Source organism: Rhamphochromis longiceps, linkage group LG17 (genome assembly GCF_057381845.1).
Source record: "Rhamphochromis longiceps isolate RC_006_pf linkage group LG17, R_longiceps_female_GT1.1, whole genome shotgun sequence".
Lineage (NCBI taxonomy): Eukaryota > Metazoa > Chordata > Actinopteri > Cichliformes > Cichlidae > Rhamphochromis > Rhamphochromis longiceps.
The window spans coordinates 40,378,326-40,396,026 of record NC_140573.1 but is presented as its reverse complement, the minus strand read 5'-3'; the positions used below and the strand labels follow the sequence as shown (position 1 = coordinate 40,396,026).

Below are 17,701 nucleotides of genomic sequence, written 5' to 3'. Positions count from 1 at the left end.
AACTTAGTAGAGTTCACTTTTATTTTTGTAGATGTGTTTGAGGGTCATTGATCTCAGTTTCTCAATTGTCATGATCATCATTATTGTAGCATTAAAATAATTAACTTACATGTCACGAGCTAGCTCAGAGAGGCAATGAAAACCATGCATATATAAAACATACGATGCTTGTCTTGAGTGTATCACAGCAGAAATCCTTAGAGGGAAAAGAAAGGTCAAAAGCAAGACCATCATAACCAAATATCAATTAGTTTGGTGAGACCAAACATAACAGATCTTAGAGGACAGATCACACCAACGAGGAGCAACCTCAGCACGAAGCCATAACAAACTCTCAATTTTTCCCAGTGGGTGTAGGCTGCATGTTGACGACATGGGTGCCGTGTTTGCGAATTTTTAACTCGCGATGCAACTGGCACCAGGTGCACCACACACAGACACAGGAAGTGGCGATGTCCTTACAGATAGAGCCCTGTAGAGAAATATTCTGTAACTATACTCATTTTACTACTTGTACCATTTCTTAGTTAGTAATTTACCAGTGGGAGCCTAAAAAATATCTGATTGTCAGAATAATATTTTTATTAATAAGTGTTATAGGGTTTTACCTGGATGCCATATTTGTGTCGAACGCCAACCCTCAGACCCAAGGCAGCAGGAGGCACAAACAGTGGTATCCCAAAGGCTGATAACACAGCGGGGCTGCAGATGTCACATAATGGGAGACAGCGGTTCTCTTCAAACATTCCTGCAACGGTACAGGCGAGGCAAGGGCAACACCAGAAACCATAGCAGCCTGGAAACAATATTTATGTTTATTTATGTTTTAGTACATTATCTAAATGCAGCATATGATGATAAAAGGGAAATATAAATAAAAAAATTCTTTGGTTGCTTACAAGATTTTATGTCGTCACAACAGCCAAAGAGGTCAGTATTCCAGTTGGCTGTCATTGTTGTTGACTGGTTACTGTACCTGTTAATACATGGAAATCAGTACCAAGCAAGAACACCTAATGCAAAACCTTCACGTTTAGCACATATTCCTCATTAAGAGGCTGATTTAACAAGACAAAGAACAAGTTTTGTTTTCTAAATGTCATGTGACTTCCCTCACACCCAGGTAGCTGCCCCTCTCTGAGCCCAGCTCTGCTGGAGGTTTCTTGGTAAAAGGGAGTTTTTCTCCCCCTATGCTTGCTCACAGGGGGTGATCTGATTGTTGGGGTTTTCTCTCTATTATTCTAGGGTCGTTTGCTTTACAGTACAAAACACTTTGAAGCAAATGCTCTTGCTATATAAATAAAATTGAATTGAACTGAATTGAACATCAAAAGGTATCTAATGTACACTAAGTGAATATGTTTGCAAGTTAAAAAGGAGTAGGAAGAATAGAAAGATTACTGGGATGGCACTGGACCATAGGCAAATCCCTATAAAAAAAAACTTTAAATCCCAGCTTGACAGCTATTTCATTTGTATGAAGACCAAATATTTATGACCTCATGGTATTGCATACAATAAATGCAACTTTGACTGTGTTGTTTTGATGAGTGATATCTAAGTGTTGCACACTCAGAGAGACATGACTTCACTCTCTTTATTCTCCTCACTTCAGGTTTGGAGTTTACAGGCAGCATAGCATATCATCACCAAACAATGCTCTCAAACACTGTTTTTTCTTCTTCTGCGCTTACTGATGACATCACAACTCTGAACTCTGACCTCCTAGAATTAGTGAACTAAAATAATTCAGCCCTCCATCCATCCATCCATCCATCCATCCATTTTCTTCCATTTATCCGAGGCCGGATCGTGGGGGCAGCAGCCCAAGCAGAGAAGCCCAGACCTCCCTCTCCCCAGCCACCTCCTCCAGCTGTCCAGGGGAACACCAATGCGTTCCCAGGCCAGCCGAGAGATATAATCTCTCCAGCATGTCCTGGGTCTGCCCCGGGGCCTCCTCCCAGTGGGACATGCTCAGAACACCTCACCCAGGAGGCGCCCAGGAGGCATCCTTGTCAGATGCCCGAACCACCTCAACTAGTTCCTTTCGATGTGGAGGAGTAGCGGCTCTACTCTGAGCCCCTCCCGGATGGCCAAACTTCTCACCCTATCTCTAAGGGAATCGCTACCTTATCGTGGTGGAGGGGTTTGTGTGTCTCAGGGGTCCCAGGGGCTATGTTGTCTGGGGGCTTCTGCCCCCCTGATAGGGTCTCCCATGGCAAATTGGTCCTGGGTGAGGGACCAGACAAAGAGCGATTCAGAAGACCCCTATGACAAGACCATCGAGGGAACAGTTCACCCTGCCTGGGATAGGGTTACTGGGGCCCCACCCTGGAGCCAGGCCTGGGGACGGTGCCCGAGGGTGAGCATCAGGTGGCCAGGCATTAGTCCATGGAGCCGGCTGGGCACAGCCAGAAAAGGGGACATGGGCCCATCCTCCTGCAGGCCCACCACCCACAGGAGGTGCCATAGGGGTCGGGTGCACTGTGAGCCGGGCGGCAAGCCAGGAGCGGAGGTCCTGGTGGACCGATCCTGGCTACCAAGACTAAAATAATTCCCTGAAACTTTTTTCCAAAAATAAAACACAATTAAATCAGCGTATTTAGAGATTTCCCCAAAGATTACGAAAATGTCTGTTTTATAACCACTCTTAAAACGCAACAAAGGCAGTGCAATCAGTAAATGGATTTGTTAACAGCAACATTGGGTAGTGTTAAGCTGTGTGTATGAAATTTGTTACCATGTTGTTAACCACACCTAAGCACCTGGAAGCCACTACCACACAGTTGTATCAAGAACAAGGGCGAGGTAGCTCAGTGTGGGAAAAGTAAATTACACGATTGTGCAATCCCACTTGGAGGAAAAACACAACACTAGTTGTTTGACTGATGAATGATTTACAGAGCTGAGTTAGAATTGTATGCACTTTAAAAAGATAACTTTTACAGAAGGAGAAAAAAAGACACAAACTCGACACAGTGCCACGTGCATCAGTTACAAAACATTAGTTAGAAATAATAAACATGTTTTTAAAATACTCAGTGACCATAAATGTTTGTTAAAAGACCAGAATGATTACATTAGTTTACATCTTTCAGGTGAAAGCCAGAACAGATCAGTTTTATGTTAGATCTGCAAGCTTTTGTAGACGTTTACAAGTCATCTTCCAAATGTAGCTTTTTACACCTCAGAAAATATATATTTTTAAAATACGATAAAAATGATTTCTTCTCTGTTCTAGCTGTTTGATATAATCTCACACCTCTCACTGTTTTGATTATAAATTTCCATTTTTACTAGCAACCAAAAAATCTTACCTGTTAAAGCTGGAAGTCTTGTTGTGAAGTCAGGAAGCTTTGAGAGAACATGCTGCATGTGCACCGTGCATTACTCAGATACCTCGGAAAAAAATGCAGCCGAACCAGAACTATTACACATAAAAAAAGGTTAAAACAACAACGTGCACTGAGGTGTGGCAAACCTGTTGACCACATCGCTGTAAACACAGTCAGTGTGCTTCTTTTGGATGGCCAAACCTCAATTTCCATTTTTTTTTTTTTAATTTAACAACAGGCGTGTTGTTAAAGAAATCACAATAATGTGATTGATATTGTCATGCTGATGTTTTTTCATTGTCATCATTTGGTTAATGGTACGTGATGTGCAAAGTGGTCATCAGTCAGTTGGATGATTGAAACCAAAATGTAATTTAACAAATGTATTAGCCTTAAAAAAATTTAAAAAATAATCTGCCAAAATTATTTAAACGTCTGATCTCTCTTTTAAAGATTTCTTTTAGGTTTTTTAGCCTTTATTGTAGCCTTTATTCTGCTTAGTTTGACTGCCAAACACTGACTGACGTTTATGTGCAATTTTTCAAACTGCACACATGTCTTTGCAGTTTTCTTGTTTTCTTTAAGATCGTTATTTGATATGTTTTTCCACAAAAATGACTCACATTTTCCTCACACTCAACCTTAATCCAGTTTTGCAAACTGAGGTCATCTGATGATGTAAGTACATTTTGAGTTTCACCAGCAGATGTTAAAAATTAATGTCTGGAAATGGGTAAAAGTTCAGTCGAAAAAGATTTAAGAATTGTGAATTTTCCCTTTTCTAAATATTTTTAATAATATTATTTAAATTCAATAAGAAATTCAATAAGGTTTTATTTATATAGCACCACATTAAAGTTTTCCTTTGGCTTTTTATATTGTAAAGACCTTACAATATGAAATAGACGAGCCACATGATCAAACGAACCTTTAAGCACAGCACTTGGTGGGAAGGAGGAACTCGATTTTAACAGGAAGGACCTTTAGCTGTCCTATAGGCTCAGGGTGGGGCAGCTAGCATCCAGCTTGACCAGTATAGAGGTGAGAGACGAGAGAAAAGGACCGCTTAGAGAGATCTTGGATAAAACGCAGACTGTGGCAGCAGACAAACATTGCCATGCAGCGGTGGTGTGAATAAACGCACTGGGAGAGAAAAGAGGGGAAGACATTTTCAGTGCATCATGGGAAGTCAACCAGCAGCGCGAACCTACAGCAGAACAACTAAAGGATGGTTCAGGGTTATCTGATTCAGCCCAACAACTATAAGTTTTATAAAAAAGAAAAGGTTGGGATGTTTGTCCTGGACATTTGTTTAATGTGACAGATGGCAAAAGTGTTGCCCAGAGGTGCAGCTCGTTGTAAATGTTGAGCACACCCTCTGAATGCTCTAAAGAGAGCTCCACAGTCTCTAAATATGATGAAAATGAGTGCTTGAATGATTAAAGGCAAGTAAAACTCTTTTCTCCCCCTGAAGGGAGTGAGTATGTAATTGGTTTCATTTGTTTAGTTTTTTTTGTCTGTCTGTCCATCTGTCGAGTCACCACAGTTTTCAAAGTATGTTCAAATTTTATGTGAGGGTAGATACTAAGAACAGCACAGGCAATTTCTTTTTGCCCAAAATCAGTGAAAACTTTATATTACTCACAATTTTTTGTGAAGCATTTTCAAACTTCAAAGTATACTAGGCCTTGGGGGACACAAGTACCTAGTGTGGCTAAGCATCTGACCTTGAGCTTCAAATTTCAAGAGAATCTCAAAGTTTCCTTTTAGCTCATATAAGCCAAAATCTGCTCCATACAAATGGTTAAAGATTATAAACTACACCTTATGTATAGGTACAAGGTCAGGGTCATAAAATTTAGGATAAAGCTTTAGTTTCCAAAGGATCATATCCAAACTTTTAAATGATATATTAGTTATTAGGGGTTATAAGAACTTTCTTTGAGCTCTTTGAAACATTTTTTTTCAACACACATTAAATGAGTTCACAATGACACAAAAAGATGAATACACTACACCAGATTTCCATCTCAGTATAAACGTCAGTGTTTTTGTGTAGCCCTTGCCCTTCGGGGCTCTCTAAGGGCTCCTGTTGTTTTTTGCAGTTACTCTTCTTTAAATGTAAATTCTGAGTTTGTCATGTTTGTCATGTATAATTAGAATCTTATAAGAATCTTAAAATCAGTACGATAATGTACAGTGTAAAGCCTGAGTGATGTGTTCATACATACTAACACCTGTTAAAAGACAAGTGTTAGACTAACTGCAAACGCTGGAGAGAAGGCTGTTTAAATAGAGAGACGTGCAGTAGTCCAGGCTAGAGGTGATGGACGCATGAATGAGTTTTTCTAGGTCTTTAGGAGGAAAATAAGGCTTCATTTTGGCAATTTCATGTAACTGATAAAAACTTTGGACACTTGCTTCTCACTTGCAGTATACCTTACTCCTTTACTAGATTTAAAAAGCAAGTTTATTTATTTAGTCAATTTAATTTTGGTGATAATAACTTTCACAGGATTTTATACAAAATGGTATCTTAAACAGAATTTTGAGAAATACAGAACTAATATTTTTGAGTCTTGGTTCCTGTTTTGATTTAATGATTGTGTTTCTTGTGTTTTCGTTTTTCTGTTTTCGTTTTTTTTTTTTTTTTGCCTGTCCCGTTTGGATCTTTAGCCATCAGAATTGTTGTCTGAAGGCCAAGAAAGATGCCAAGTGGATTTACTTTACCAAGTGGATCATCATGGCCTTGCCATATTGGTCCATTTGACCTTTATTATAATTATGTATTTATTTTATTTTCGTTTTTTAAAGATAAGACAGACATGACTGGGGGATTGGACAGGGAGAAAGAATGACAGAAAGAGAGGGAGAGAAAGAAAAATAGAGGGGAGAAGAGAAGGTGAGAAAGGGGGGAAGGGAAAAAAAAGAAAAACAAACAAAACAACTGGATCACCTGTATGGAGATAAAAAACCAGAAGAGAAAACAAACAACAAAGAGCAACATAATAAAAACAACACCATCACAAGAAACTAGCTAACAATAGATAACAGTAGATACTTTTTTAATTTCACCTGTTAAGAATGAAAAAAGAAAACAAGCAGAAGAAAACGAGAGCTATAGAATAAACAACATCACGATGATATATGGGAATATAACTGTAAATACTAAATATTAAACATTATTGTGCAGCACGTAAGATCGAGAGCGCACAGTGTGCTTTGAGGTAGGAGCCAAAAAGGGTGTAGTTTGTGTGTGTGATCACCCGTGTGTACACCTGTGAGCATGGACGTGTTTGTTTTTAAAAGGTTCCTTCATGTAATGATCTGCTAGAGGGTGTGGGGGGGGGGGGGGGGGGGGCACAGCCCTGTCTGTTTTCCTAGTGGTGGCTATAGCTGACCTGTGTGTGGACCTCACCTCAGCTCACAGAACCTGAGACTGTTCACTATGTTTAGCTCGCTGAATGATACAGATGATCCAAAAAGTTTTTTCTTGAGATTTGGTGGCTCATACTGTATTTTATTGTCTGTTTCCGATGCACTTGTACAGATAGTGGATGTAGCTTCATAATAACAAAGCATTAGCTGATAGCTTAGCACTCTACCCTCAACAAATGCAGTACTCTATGGCTCCAGCAAAACCAGCATGGTGGTAGTCAAAACACTTAAAAAGCGTTGGGGCTTGAAAATGTGCACTCCACAGAAGGACGGTGGAGACAGTGGTACTGACAGAAAGACAGGAGCCAAACCTGAAGGAGGCAGAGCTCAAGATGTTGAGATGTTTGCTGAGAGTGACCAGAAATGACAGGATTAGGAAGAAGTATATCAGAGGAACAGTCGGGCTGAGCAGTTTGGATTGAGGAGCAGTAGAGCGTCTGTTTGGCCTCTTGTCTCTTCTGCTTACATGACATTATGTAAATTAGATGTTGAAGGATGTAATGGAATTCAGACTTATTTTTTAATATTCAAATGCAGATTACAGTCCTCCTGTTCCAGCAGTAAATTCTTCCTTAGCCCACAAAGGGGAGACAATCAAAGACGAATGAAGACCAATGTCCAGGTCTGAATGTTTTTACCATTTTCTTTTATAAAAATATTTATTTGAAGTCTTTTTTATTTGTTTGTTTGTTTGTTTTTTTACAGTGAATGGAGGCAGATATTCCTAAAACTTGAAGTAACAATAGTAAAGTCTGTACATTTCCATGCTTTCTTTACTGTTCTTCCTCGAAATAGACTATATTTTATAAACCAGAGAAAGTGGTGCCAGTAGTGCTAACATGAAATTGTCATGGTCCGGGTGAGTGCTTGGGTTTTTCCACCGAGTCGTCATTTCCACCCCTGGGTGGAGTCACTGCATTCCTGCGTGTCTCCACACCTGCTGGCAACTGAGCTGCCAGTACTGATGAGCAGTGCTCACCACGACTCTTTGCCAAGTCTTCAGCTAACCACAGTTAGTGCTGGCCACCACAGAGTTTCACAGAAAGAGGGTTTTGTTCATAGAAACATTTATTCAGCCTTTGTTTTCCTTCCCTCAGCCGTCCTGTTGTCTGCCACCTCCATCCTCTGGCAATGCACTCCTTCATCCTGAAGCTGGTTTTTACTCGGCAGCTCTTTGCATCACAGCACCCCTTGGATCAGATTGGTGATCAATTAGATCACCAATCTGATCTAATCTGACCACTTACCCCGCCCTTGCCGTTCCAGCTCCCAGTTTGGAGAGCTGCTTCCAGCTACACTGCAACAGGTTTAAGCTGCTGAGGGTTTTACTTGAGTATTTTCTCTTCACTCACCATTTTCACTCTCTTAGTTTTGATATAACTTTTTACTTATTAGTTATCATTCAAAAACACCCAGAGGCGGTCAAGTGGGAGTGACTGTTCTTACAGACACTGGGAAAGTGTGCACGAGTTGAAGAAGAGCTGTCTAAAACTGACAGTGGCACTACGAAATGTGCAATGACTGCATTAAACAAAGAAGGAAAATGGAGCGCTGATGATTGTAACAACACAAAACCTTTCTTTTGCTATGATGGTGAGATTTCTAAATAAGGTCTTTGTCAGCATTCTTACTTGATTAATTTTAGAATTTTAAGTAAGATGCCATATTGAAATGAAGAAAGCAAAGCAATGAAGTAAAGTAAGAAAAGTAAAGATGATACGGGGAAAATGTTAAAGTCAAAACGTAAAGCCTAACTCGTACTTTTTCTTCTGTTTGTTTTTTTGTGCCCTGTTTTGTTTCGCCTCACATTTTAATGTCGTTCTTACTGAAGCCCGATGTCCTCAGATTCAACCAAACATCTGTGTTTACTCATGGCAGAAATGTTGATCCCGATCAAAGAAAGCAAATAACGGGATGAGGCCTGAAATTACTGCAGAGTGCACCTTTGACCTGGTCTCCATCATGAACATGGAACAGCAGGAACTGGTGAAGGAGGCAGCCAAGAACACCAACACATCTGGCTGGGACTGTGCTACAGCTGTGCTCTTGATCTCTGGTTCTGGGTCAGTGATCAGCTTCTCTGCTATGATAACTGGACCAATGAGACAGAGACTGGACAGTTTGACATGTCTGTAGAAGCAAGTAGGAGAAGACGAGTGGTCCAAGAAAACAGATGAAGAGTTAAACTTCATCTATTCTTTCTGACAGGCTTACCGGTGATAGACCTTATATTTCTAGCAAGTCTGGAAAAATACAATATTGTTGCATCGTCCAGGCTACAAACAATAATAACTTTTCACACTTTTTACAGGATGACCACACTAGTATAAAACACCTCACTACACATAAGATGTGTATTATTGGGAAATTATACTTAAATATTGATCTATATAACATTGATAAGAATGAGTGTTTTTCCTTGTGACACTTTGTGTTTGCAGACCAACATGAAAAACTGCAGCGACCCAACCAGTCACTACGAGATTTTAATCTTCTTTGCATCCAGTTTCATCCAGCGAGAACCAACAAAGTCTAATAACAATATGTGCATGATGAAGTTACAAACCTTAATATAATTCTGTTCGTATGTTTTTAATGACTATTCGGTGTGGACCACATTTTTCTACAGTCATGTTTCAGTGTTTTTCTCTGAGCGGTGTGACATTCAGTGTTGTCTCCATCGATGTGGGATGTGCCAGCCTTTGTGGCTGGTCTCCTGTCCCTCTTATTCAAGGTAAGTGATGGAACAAACACTTGGTTTCTTTTTCATTTGCTATAAAAATGATTTGTAAACAACTGTAAAGGAGCCAGCACCCCGTGTTCACCTTTATGGGTTTATTAATCGTTCAGGGACACTTTCACTCTCAGCACCCACGGCAGCCAGTTCTGCAGTCAGCTGCACCCTCCCCCTCCATCTCCGGTCTGTGACATCACTGAAAAGGGGGAAAACCTCATCATAAATCATCCCCACCTGACCCACCAACCTCCCTGGCACCACCCGTCCCCTGCAGTTGATCCAGGGACCACACCTCCACCACAATTAGATTTACTGATCACTGCAAACTTTGATATAAATCTACTAGAATTTGACACATCACAGATAGTCACACACTTGAGTATTATCACTGGCTCACGTGGCTGACATCCACCAGCTGTGTGTGCTTTTTAAATAGGAAAAAAGGGATTCGTGGGAGTAAAAGTTTCAGTTCATCTTCATAAAGTACACTGATAGAAAGCAGATGTCAAATGCTGCATCTTTAGAGTAGCTATAAATAACCATATGATATGAATCTCACCTTCAAAGTGGATGAAAGGCATTATGGTGACAGATAATTTGAATTTATTGAAATGTTTTTGTTTTTTAAATGTGCAATAGCTGCACATTTCCTGGTCCGGTTTTGAATTTAAGATCGGCCTGTCGTCTTTCCTGTTTTCCATGGCTTCATCTAGATTAGATTGTGAATGACTGACTTCTGTTTTGAATGTTCAAATACATAATACAGAATCCTCTTGTTAGAGCTGAATGTTTCATTCAATGACCCAGAATAAGAACAGATCAGAGTGAAGCAGGGACAGAGGAACAACCTGACGTAAGTAGAAACTTTGTAGTGTAATTTGACATTATTGGCTCAGAATAGAGGTTAAAATGTATTTCTTTAGAGATTGATATTAATGTATTTTCACATATTAAATGTAGAGCCCATGTTTTATTCTTGTTTGCTGTCACAGGGGGTGGCTATAATGACAGAAACAAAAATAGCAATATAAGGCAGTGATAAAATAGTCCTGCAGTAAAACAGTTTGTGTTAAAACGGCTGTTCCAAGCTGTGAAATTGCAAAACAAAACAAAAAGTCTCAGCTTCTTGTTTATTTTCCTTGTTTAGTTGCATTTTTATCATCTGCACATTCCCCTCCTTTGTTATTGCTATCCGTCCTTCTATTGAGCTTTCTTAGACAAAGCAGTGAAACCATATTAACTTTGACAATTGTCTTTTCTCCACTTCTAAAAACAACAACAATTTTAAAAAAAACTAACCACACACTGAAATACTGGGTCTATCAAACAGAGCAAAGATGCACTGGAGACCTTTTCTGCTCATTCTAATGGGTAAGTAGATCATTTTACTGGAAAAACTACAAAATAATTCACTTCAGATTAGTGCACTGTTACTGTGTAATCACTAAAAGCACTGAAACTACTCGTTTTAGGCATGTGTTGCTTTCTTTATGTGATGTCTTCCCTCCTGATTTAACTTTCTTAATGACTTCTCTGACATCATTATGTTTATACATTTATGAAGGTGTATATTTGTTTTTTTCTTTTTAGGTCAGTGTTCCTTGTTTTCATGCCAGCGCTATAAGTACTATTTTATTAAAGAGCCTAAAACATGGGACGAAGCTCAGAGCTACTGTAAAGAAGGATATAAAGACCTGGCCACAGTGCCTGACGTGACATATAGGGAGACTCTGTACATAGATTCTACAGAGAATCAAGCAAACGCCTGGATTGGGCTGTACAGCATATCAGGAAGAGAAAACAGGATGTGGCACTGGTCTCTGCCAGGAGTGGAGTTCCATGATAAAGAGATGAAATGGAAAGTAGGGGAACCTAATGATAAACCTGAACATCTTGAGAACTGTGGACGGATTAAAAGCCCTGATGGGCTGGTGGATGTTGGCTGTTCTAACAATCACGCTTTTGTCTGCTATAATGGTGAGAATAAGGCAATCATTAATTAATTAATTAAATAACTGTTCATATTTAAATATAATTCACCTCTAATGAATATGAAAAGAAGCACTGCTTTTTTTTTTTTAGAGCAGAGCAGACTGTATGTTTCATTGATTTACTGCACCATCTTGTGGTGCCAAATGGTATTACACAAAATAACATAAAATTCAAATTCAAATTTTATTTGTCACATACACAGTCATACACAGTACGATATGCAGTGAAATGCTTAGACAACTGCTCGTGACCTAAAATAAAAGACTATGAAAAGGAAAGGAAATAAATTGTGTAAATTTAACTGGGAAAGAATAAAACTTCAGAGAACTGTTTCTCTGCCACACAGAGCAAAGACATCCTGAGCATGATGTCACAGCAGTGGGTATTCCCCTAACGTTGCTACAGAGAGTAAAACATGAAAGTACTTTTACAATCATACTTCAGCTTTGGACTCTTTTTTAAGTCGCATTTTTTGTTAGTGGGTTGTTTCGACATGCAGTATGAATTATTGAGCTAGTCATTAATTATTGATCTTATTGTTACAATACAGCACAATGAAAGGATCACAATTTTCAGTATTCCAGGTTAATATTTTCCAGTTTTCATGAAAAAAAACTATTGTCTGAGATCAAAAAATGTGCATTTCTTGTGACACTTTTTTCTCTTTATTCCACAGAACAAAACAAATCACTCCATTTGATTGACACAAAAAAAAAGTGGCGTGAGGCTCAGAGCTACTGCAGACAGCACCACACAGACCTGGCCAGTGGAGCAGAACAGTTAAAGGAAGCAGTCAGTAAATTATCTCGTAAACCACCATCATGGATCGGCCTGTTCAGAGACACCTGGAGGTGGTCAGATGGGAGTAATTCTTCTTACAGACACTGGGAAAGTGTGCATGAGTTGCCTGTAGAGCTTTCTAAAACTGACAGCGGCACCAGGAAGTGTGCGATGATTGCATTAAACAAAGAAGGAAAATGGAGCGCTGATGATTGTAACAACACAAAACCTTTCTTCTGCTATGATGGTGAGATTTGCAAAGATTCAGCTTTTACATCTGGTTTCTGTCAGTTTTCTTACTGAAGGAATAAATGTTAAAATAATTTTTTAAATCTTTCTTATTCTCACTGAAAGAAGTGTACATGAGGAACGCTGGTATAAGTTTCATCATCAAGCTAAATAACACAAACTACTATGGAGTTTTCTTCTGTTCTTATAAACGAACATCATGTGTTCTTTCATGACAGAAAAATGGATCCTGATCAATGAAAGCAAAAATTGGGACGACGCCTTAATTTACTGCAGAAAGCACCATGATGGCCTGGTCTCCATCACAAGCAGTGAACAGCAAGAATTGGTGAAGGAGAAAGCCAAGAATGCCACCACTCCGTATGTCTGGCTGGGACTGCGCTACAGCTGCGCTCTCGATCTGTGGTTCTGGGTCAATGACCAGCTTGCCTGCTATCAGAACTGGGCCAATGAGACAGACACTGGACATTGCAACCTGGCTGTAGCCATGGAGACAGGAGGAGAACATAAATGGTTCAAGAAAGATGATGGAGAGAAGTTTAACTTCATCTGTTCTCTGTGACTGGTTTTAAAAGCAGTGTAGCAGCCATGGGTTAAAAATGTGCCAATACTAGAAACAGATGACACATAACAATCATTTAAGTTGATCAGGCATAAGGTGAATTACACTGATTATCTCTTCATCATAGAGCCTGTTAGTGGGTGGGATACATCAGGGACTAAGGCAACATTTGGTCCTCAAAGCTAATGTGTTAGAAGCTGTTTTTTATTTTTCAAACTGTAGAATGCTTTATTCCTAAATAAGTTTAAAAGCGATACGTACTGTAGAGTAAAATATACCACAGCATTTGTATGCTTATATAAACTTTCCATAATCTGACAAAGATACAAGATTTATAGTAATACTTATCCTGAGCAAGTAACAATTTTTTATTTAAAAAAAACAACATACAAAGAGAAACAAAAACCTTTGATTAAAGAAAGAAAAATAATAGCATGAGGCCTTAAAATAATGCAGAGTGCATGTTTGACCTGGTCTCCATCACAAACCCGGAACAGCAGGAACTGGTGAAGGAGGCAGCCAAGAACACCAACACAGCCCACGTCTGGCTGGGACTGTGCTACAGCTGTGCTCTTGATCTGTGGCTCTGGGTCAATGACCGGCTTTGTCTGCTATGAGAACTGGACCAATGAGACAGAGACCGACTGCAGCAACGGAGAAAGAAAAACAAGAGTTACAATCACAGCCTAAAAACACTGTTAAAAGTACGTTTTCTCTGTTTCCAGGCTAGAAACAAGCGACACATAACAACGATAGCATTTCTTTGTTTTTATTTTTCTTTTGAAGTTTATTTCTTTGTATTCTGTCACATATTTGTTACAAAATAGGAATCTGTTCTAGCTCAATAACTCTTCACCTGTTAGATAACATAAGGTGATGGCTTTGTAGTGTATACAGCAATTATAAGCTTATTTATTTTTATTATTATTTTATTAACCTTTATTTAACCAGGAAGATCCCATTGAGATTAAAAACCTCTTTTTCAAGGGAGACCTGGCCAAGATCGGCAGCAGCAGGTGTCTCACAGTTACAGAAATTACTCAAACACAGGCAGCAACAACACAAATGCAACAATAAGTGAAAGAATACAAATAAAATAAAATTCAAATAAAAATAAAATCTGCACGTACCTGAGTCTGGCACAAGGTAAGTCAAAATATATAATATCTAATATGTAAATAACTGTCTTAACCCCCCAAATGCAATGTTTATATATAATTATTTAAATTTAAGGACTTAAGTAAAATGTTTATTTTTATTTTTCTGACCCTGTTTAACAATGTTGTCAGATTTTCCTGTGAACTGGGAACACTGGTATAACTGATAATGAAATTTGAAACAAAAATATTAAACATTAAATATTTTTATCATTAGTGTCAGTAAAAAAGTGTGTATTGTTCAGGATTTTTTTAAGTAATTAAGAGAACACTAGATGGTTCACATGAGCCAACAATTTCACAGCAATTAAACATGTTCACATTTCCCATATGGTCTGTGCGACAGTGTAGAACCACCCCTCATTTCTTTACATTCTGCTTGGAAAATGGAAAATGGATGCAGTGATGTAGTGAAAAATTTACAAATAAAAATGGAAACGCAGCAGCTGAGGCAAAAAGAGTTTGTGCAATTTTTATAAGCTTTAAACCAGCATGTTGATTCTTCAGAACCAGACATGATGGTCAACACAAATTATACATTTTGTGTATATTTTTATTCACAGGTGATCATTTTTCATTTAGTATAGTACAATATTTAACATATTTTTTGATTTCCCAAAAAATGATTTATTTAGCACAATATAGTGGGCTACATACTGAACTCAGTATCACACTATTGGTCTCATTAATATACACATCCTGGTTCCTGTGCCAAATCATTGACGGATGTTTTCTCTGATTTCTTAATGACGTGACCTTCAGTTACTTTGTATCTGCTGTAGTCGTTGTAGCTTGAATCAAATTTGTTGAGGGCACCTTTGGGATGTTTTTTAGATTGAACTAAAGAAATGAGAACAAATGCCTCCCTCTGTGCTCTTATGAAAGAGCACAGAGGGAGGGATTTGCTTTGGAAAAAACTGTATATTTGCCCAACATCTGTAAAGCAGTGGGTGTGATTTATTCTGCCTCCACCTTTCTGTTTGACTTTGCTCTTTTATTTAATCTCTTAGTGTTTCTGTGCAATGAGCAAAACAACAAGAACAACAGCAGCAGCGATGAAGTTTCATGCTTTTGTTTTCATTCTTCTCTTCATCTGCACATACCTGAGTCTGGCACAAGGTAAGTCAAACAGAATGGACTGGATGCAGAACTCAACTGTGACATTTCCACTTAAATATCTACTTTTAACAGAATTCACAGAAATGTAACCATGCAGCTCTTCACAGTATCTTCTAAAAATCTGACTAAAAATATGCACCCATCTTTTGGTGGGGTTTTTTATGCCACATCTTGGGTTAACCACAGTTCCTGAAGCCTCATTCCTTTGTCTTTGTTTCTGAACACCTGTTGTTTTTTTTAGTGAGGGGATGTGGGAATAATACTGGACAGCACTGTCCACAACATTTCCAAGCGGGGTGGTTTATTTCTCCGTTACTCTCTAACTTTCTCTCCAGGCTCGTATGGCAAGTGCTGCCTCGGCTATGTTAACGACATAAAAAAGAAGAGAAACATCGTCGGTTACACTATGCAGGAACCGAACACTGTCTGCAACATGACAGCTGTTTTGTGAGTATACAGTGTAAGATCCTTCACTTCTGACTGGTTTTGTTTTCCTGCACTGTCAAATTCCAGCATAATTAATAAGCACAGACTGACGGAAAAAGAAAAACCCAATTTAGGAAGTGCATGATCGACATTTAATGAAGTGTGTGAGCTTCTAAAATAAGCTTGAGAACTTTAAATAATGATACTCACATATGTAGGTTTCAGATGAAAAAGAAGTCCAAACCTGTGTGTGCCAATCCAGACGATGATTGGGTCCAGAGGGAGATGAAGAGGCTGGATCCATCAATGCTGCATTAGGTAAAAAGATACATACCATGCTCTCCCAATGTCATACACTCTCAGAGGCTATGTACATTAACCATAATACACACCGCCTCTTTACAGAACGAGAAAAAGCAGAAGAGGGGACAGTGGACATCTTTATCTAGCTGTCCGAGATCGGATATCATCTTTAGTCATGTACACAGTTTACTAATACAGAAATATGTTGTATACTTAATGTTAGAGCCAGTATAAGTAAAATAATTTATGTGAACCATCTATGATACTATTCAACTGTGTGTGTATGTGAGAAAAATGTATCCTTAACATGCTGTTAACAGATAAGTTGAGGTTTTTTAAAAATATACACAGATTTGCTAGAGTTGGACTTTGTGTTTTTCTTTTGCAAATAAAGAGCAAAACCAAACAGAACCTTTGGTTTGTATACTGCAACTTGATGATAGAAAATTAAAAACACTGCACTGCAACAGCATCCTTGAGATGTGCTTGAAAGGGAAATTTGTACAACCAAGATATGCAGAACAGCATCTCTAAACACAACACATATGGAACTGTAGATGGCCTACAGCATGGATCCATCCATGTGCATCCATCGTGTCTTGTATCCACAGTTCTGGCTGGTGGTGGGGCACGGTTATTATAGTTAGCTAAAACTAAATACAAAATTAAAACTAGATGTAAAAACAAAACCCTGTAGTTAACTAAAAATTGAAATAAAATCTAAAAACGATTATGTGACCTTGGAAAACAGAAAAATAAAAAATAAAAACATGGGAGAAATATCTCCATTTTCAGTATTTGTAATATTGGTAAAAAAAAACAAACATTATGAGCTGGTCTGATGAGGGATTGATGAATGTATTTACTGAGACTCTTAATGCCAACAACAGTGTAACTACTTTCAAAAAGTTCTGTATTTTTATTGTAATTTGTGCTGACTTTTGACATAAAGTATTTACAAATTAAACTAAACTAATTAAACCAAACACTTTTGAGCAAGAAATACTAAAAACAGTCATTTGAAAACAGAAACTATAAAAACTCTGGTGTTGTGGATATTTACTTCACTTTGGTACCAACTTACACTGCAGCATATTATTGAAACAGTAGATTGACATCATGGATGTAAAGCCAACAAATCTCCAGTAACTGTGTGATGCTGACATATCGATATGGACCAAAATCTCAGGGGAAGCTTTTAGCACCCTGCTGTGGCAGGTGAAGGCAAAATGGGGTCCAGTACTCCCAGAAACTATTGCAACAACAAAATCGTCTTCAGTGCAAATTTTTGACAGCTAATCTAATTTTACAACAGACTTGAAAAAAACCTAGGATTTTATTTGTAACTTATTTTGGCAAATATTTAGGGTGATGTTGCTGAGATGGCCTGTTTTATAGTCTCACGGAAGACTAAAGATATTAGTTTTGTTTGTTTATTTGTTTTTTGTTTCATTGTTTGTTACTTACATTTTGCAACATGAATATTAGATAATATAATATTATTAGAATATCAGAATAGCATTTTAGGTCTTCATCACAAAGGATCATAAGCTCCTTCCACATATTTAATGCAGGCTCCAGTATACAGTGAGTTTTCACCTGG

At 38.4% G+C, this 17,701-nt stretch overlaps 3 protein-coding genes across 4 annotated transcripts; 2 read left to right on the top strand and 1 right to left on the bottom strand.

Annotated features, from left to right (window-relative positions):
* On the bottom strand, positions 1-3,398 carry LOC146650217 (cornifelin homolog B-like). Its single transcript, XM_085386663.1, has 4 exons — positions 3,318-3,398; positions 900-976; positions 609-796; positions 1-472 (listed from the first exon to the last, which is right to left on the bottom strand). The coding sequence occupies exons 2-4, from the start codon at positions 952-954 to the stop codon at positions 335-337; spliced, it is 381 nt and encodes a 126-aa protein (XP_085242789.1). The 5' UTR covers positions 955-976; positions 3,318-3,398; the 3' UTR covers positions 1-334.
* Positions 3,399-10,847: 7,449 nt separating this feature from the next.
* LOC146650216 (macrophage mannose receptor 1-like) lies at positions 10,848-13,216 on the top strand. Of its 2 annotated transcripts, none has more exons than XM_085386940.1 (4): positions 10,848-10,881; positions 11,101-11,487; positions 12,179-12,529; positions 12,750-13,216. In XM_085386940.1, exons 1-4 carry the CDS (start codon positions 10,848-10,850, stop codon positions 13,091-13,093), a joined length of 1,116 nt encoding a protein of 371 aa, XP_085243066.1. In that variant the 3' UTR covers positions 13,094-13,216. The 2 variants fall into 2 exon arrangements, with proteins under 2 accessions (XP_085243066.1, XP_085243065.1); XM_085386939.1 differs by having other exon boundaries at positions 11,101-11,499; positions 12,182-12,529.
* A 2,037-nt stretch (positions 13,217-15,253) lies between these two features.
* LOC146650215 (C-C motif chemokine 20-like) lies at positions 15,254-16,113 on the top strand. The gene is made up of 3 exons (XM_085387353.1): positions 15,254-15,369; positions 15,705-15,816; positions 16,014-16,113. Exons 1-3 carry the CDS (start codon positions 15,273-15,275, stop codon positions 16,111-16,113), a joined length of 309 nt encoding a protein of 102 aa, XP_085243479.1. The 5' UTR covers positions 15,254-15,272.
* Positions 16,114-17,701: the final 1,588 nt, after the last annotated feature.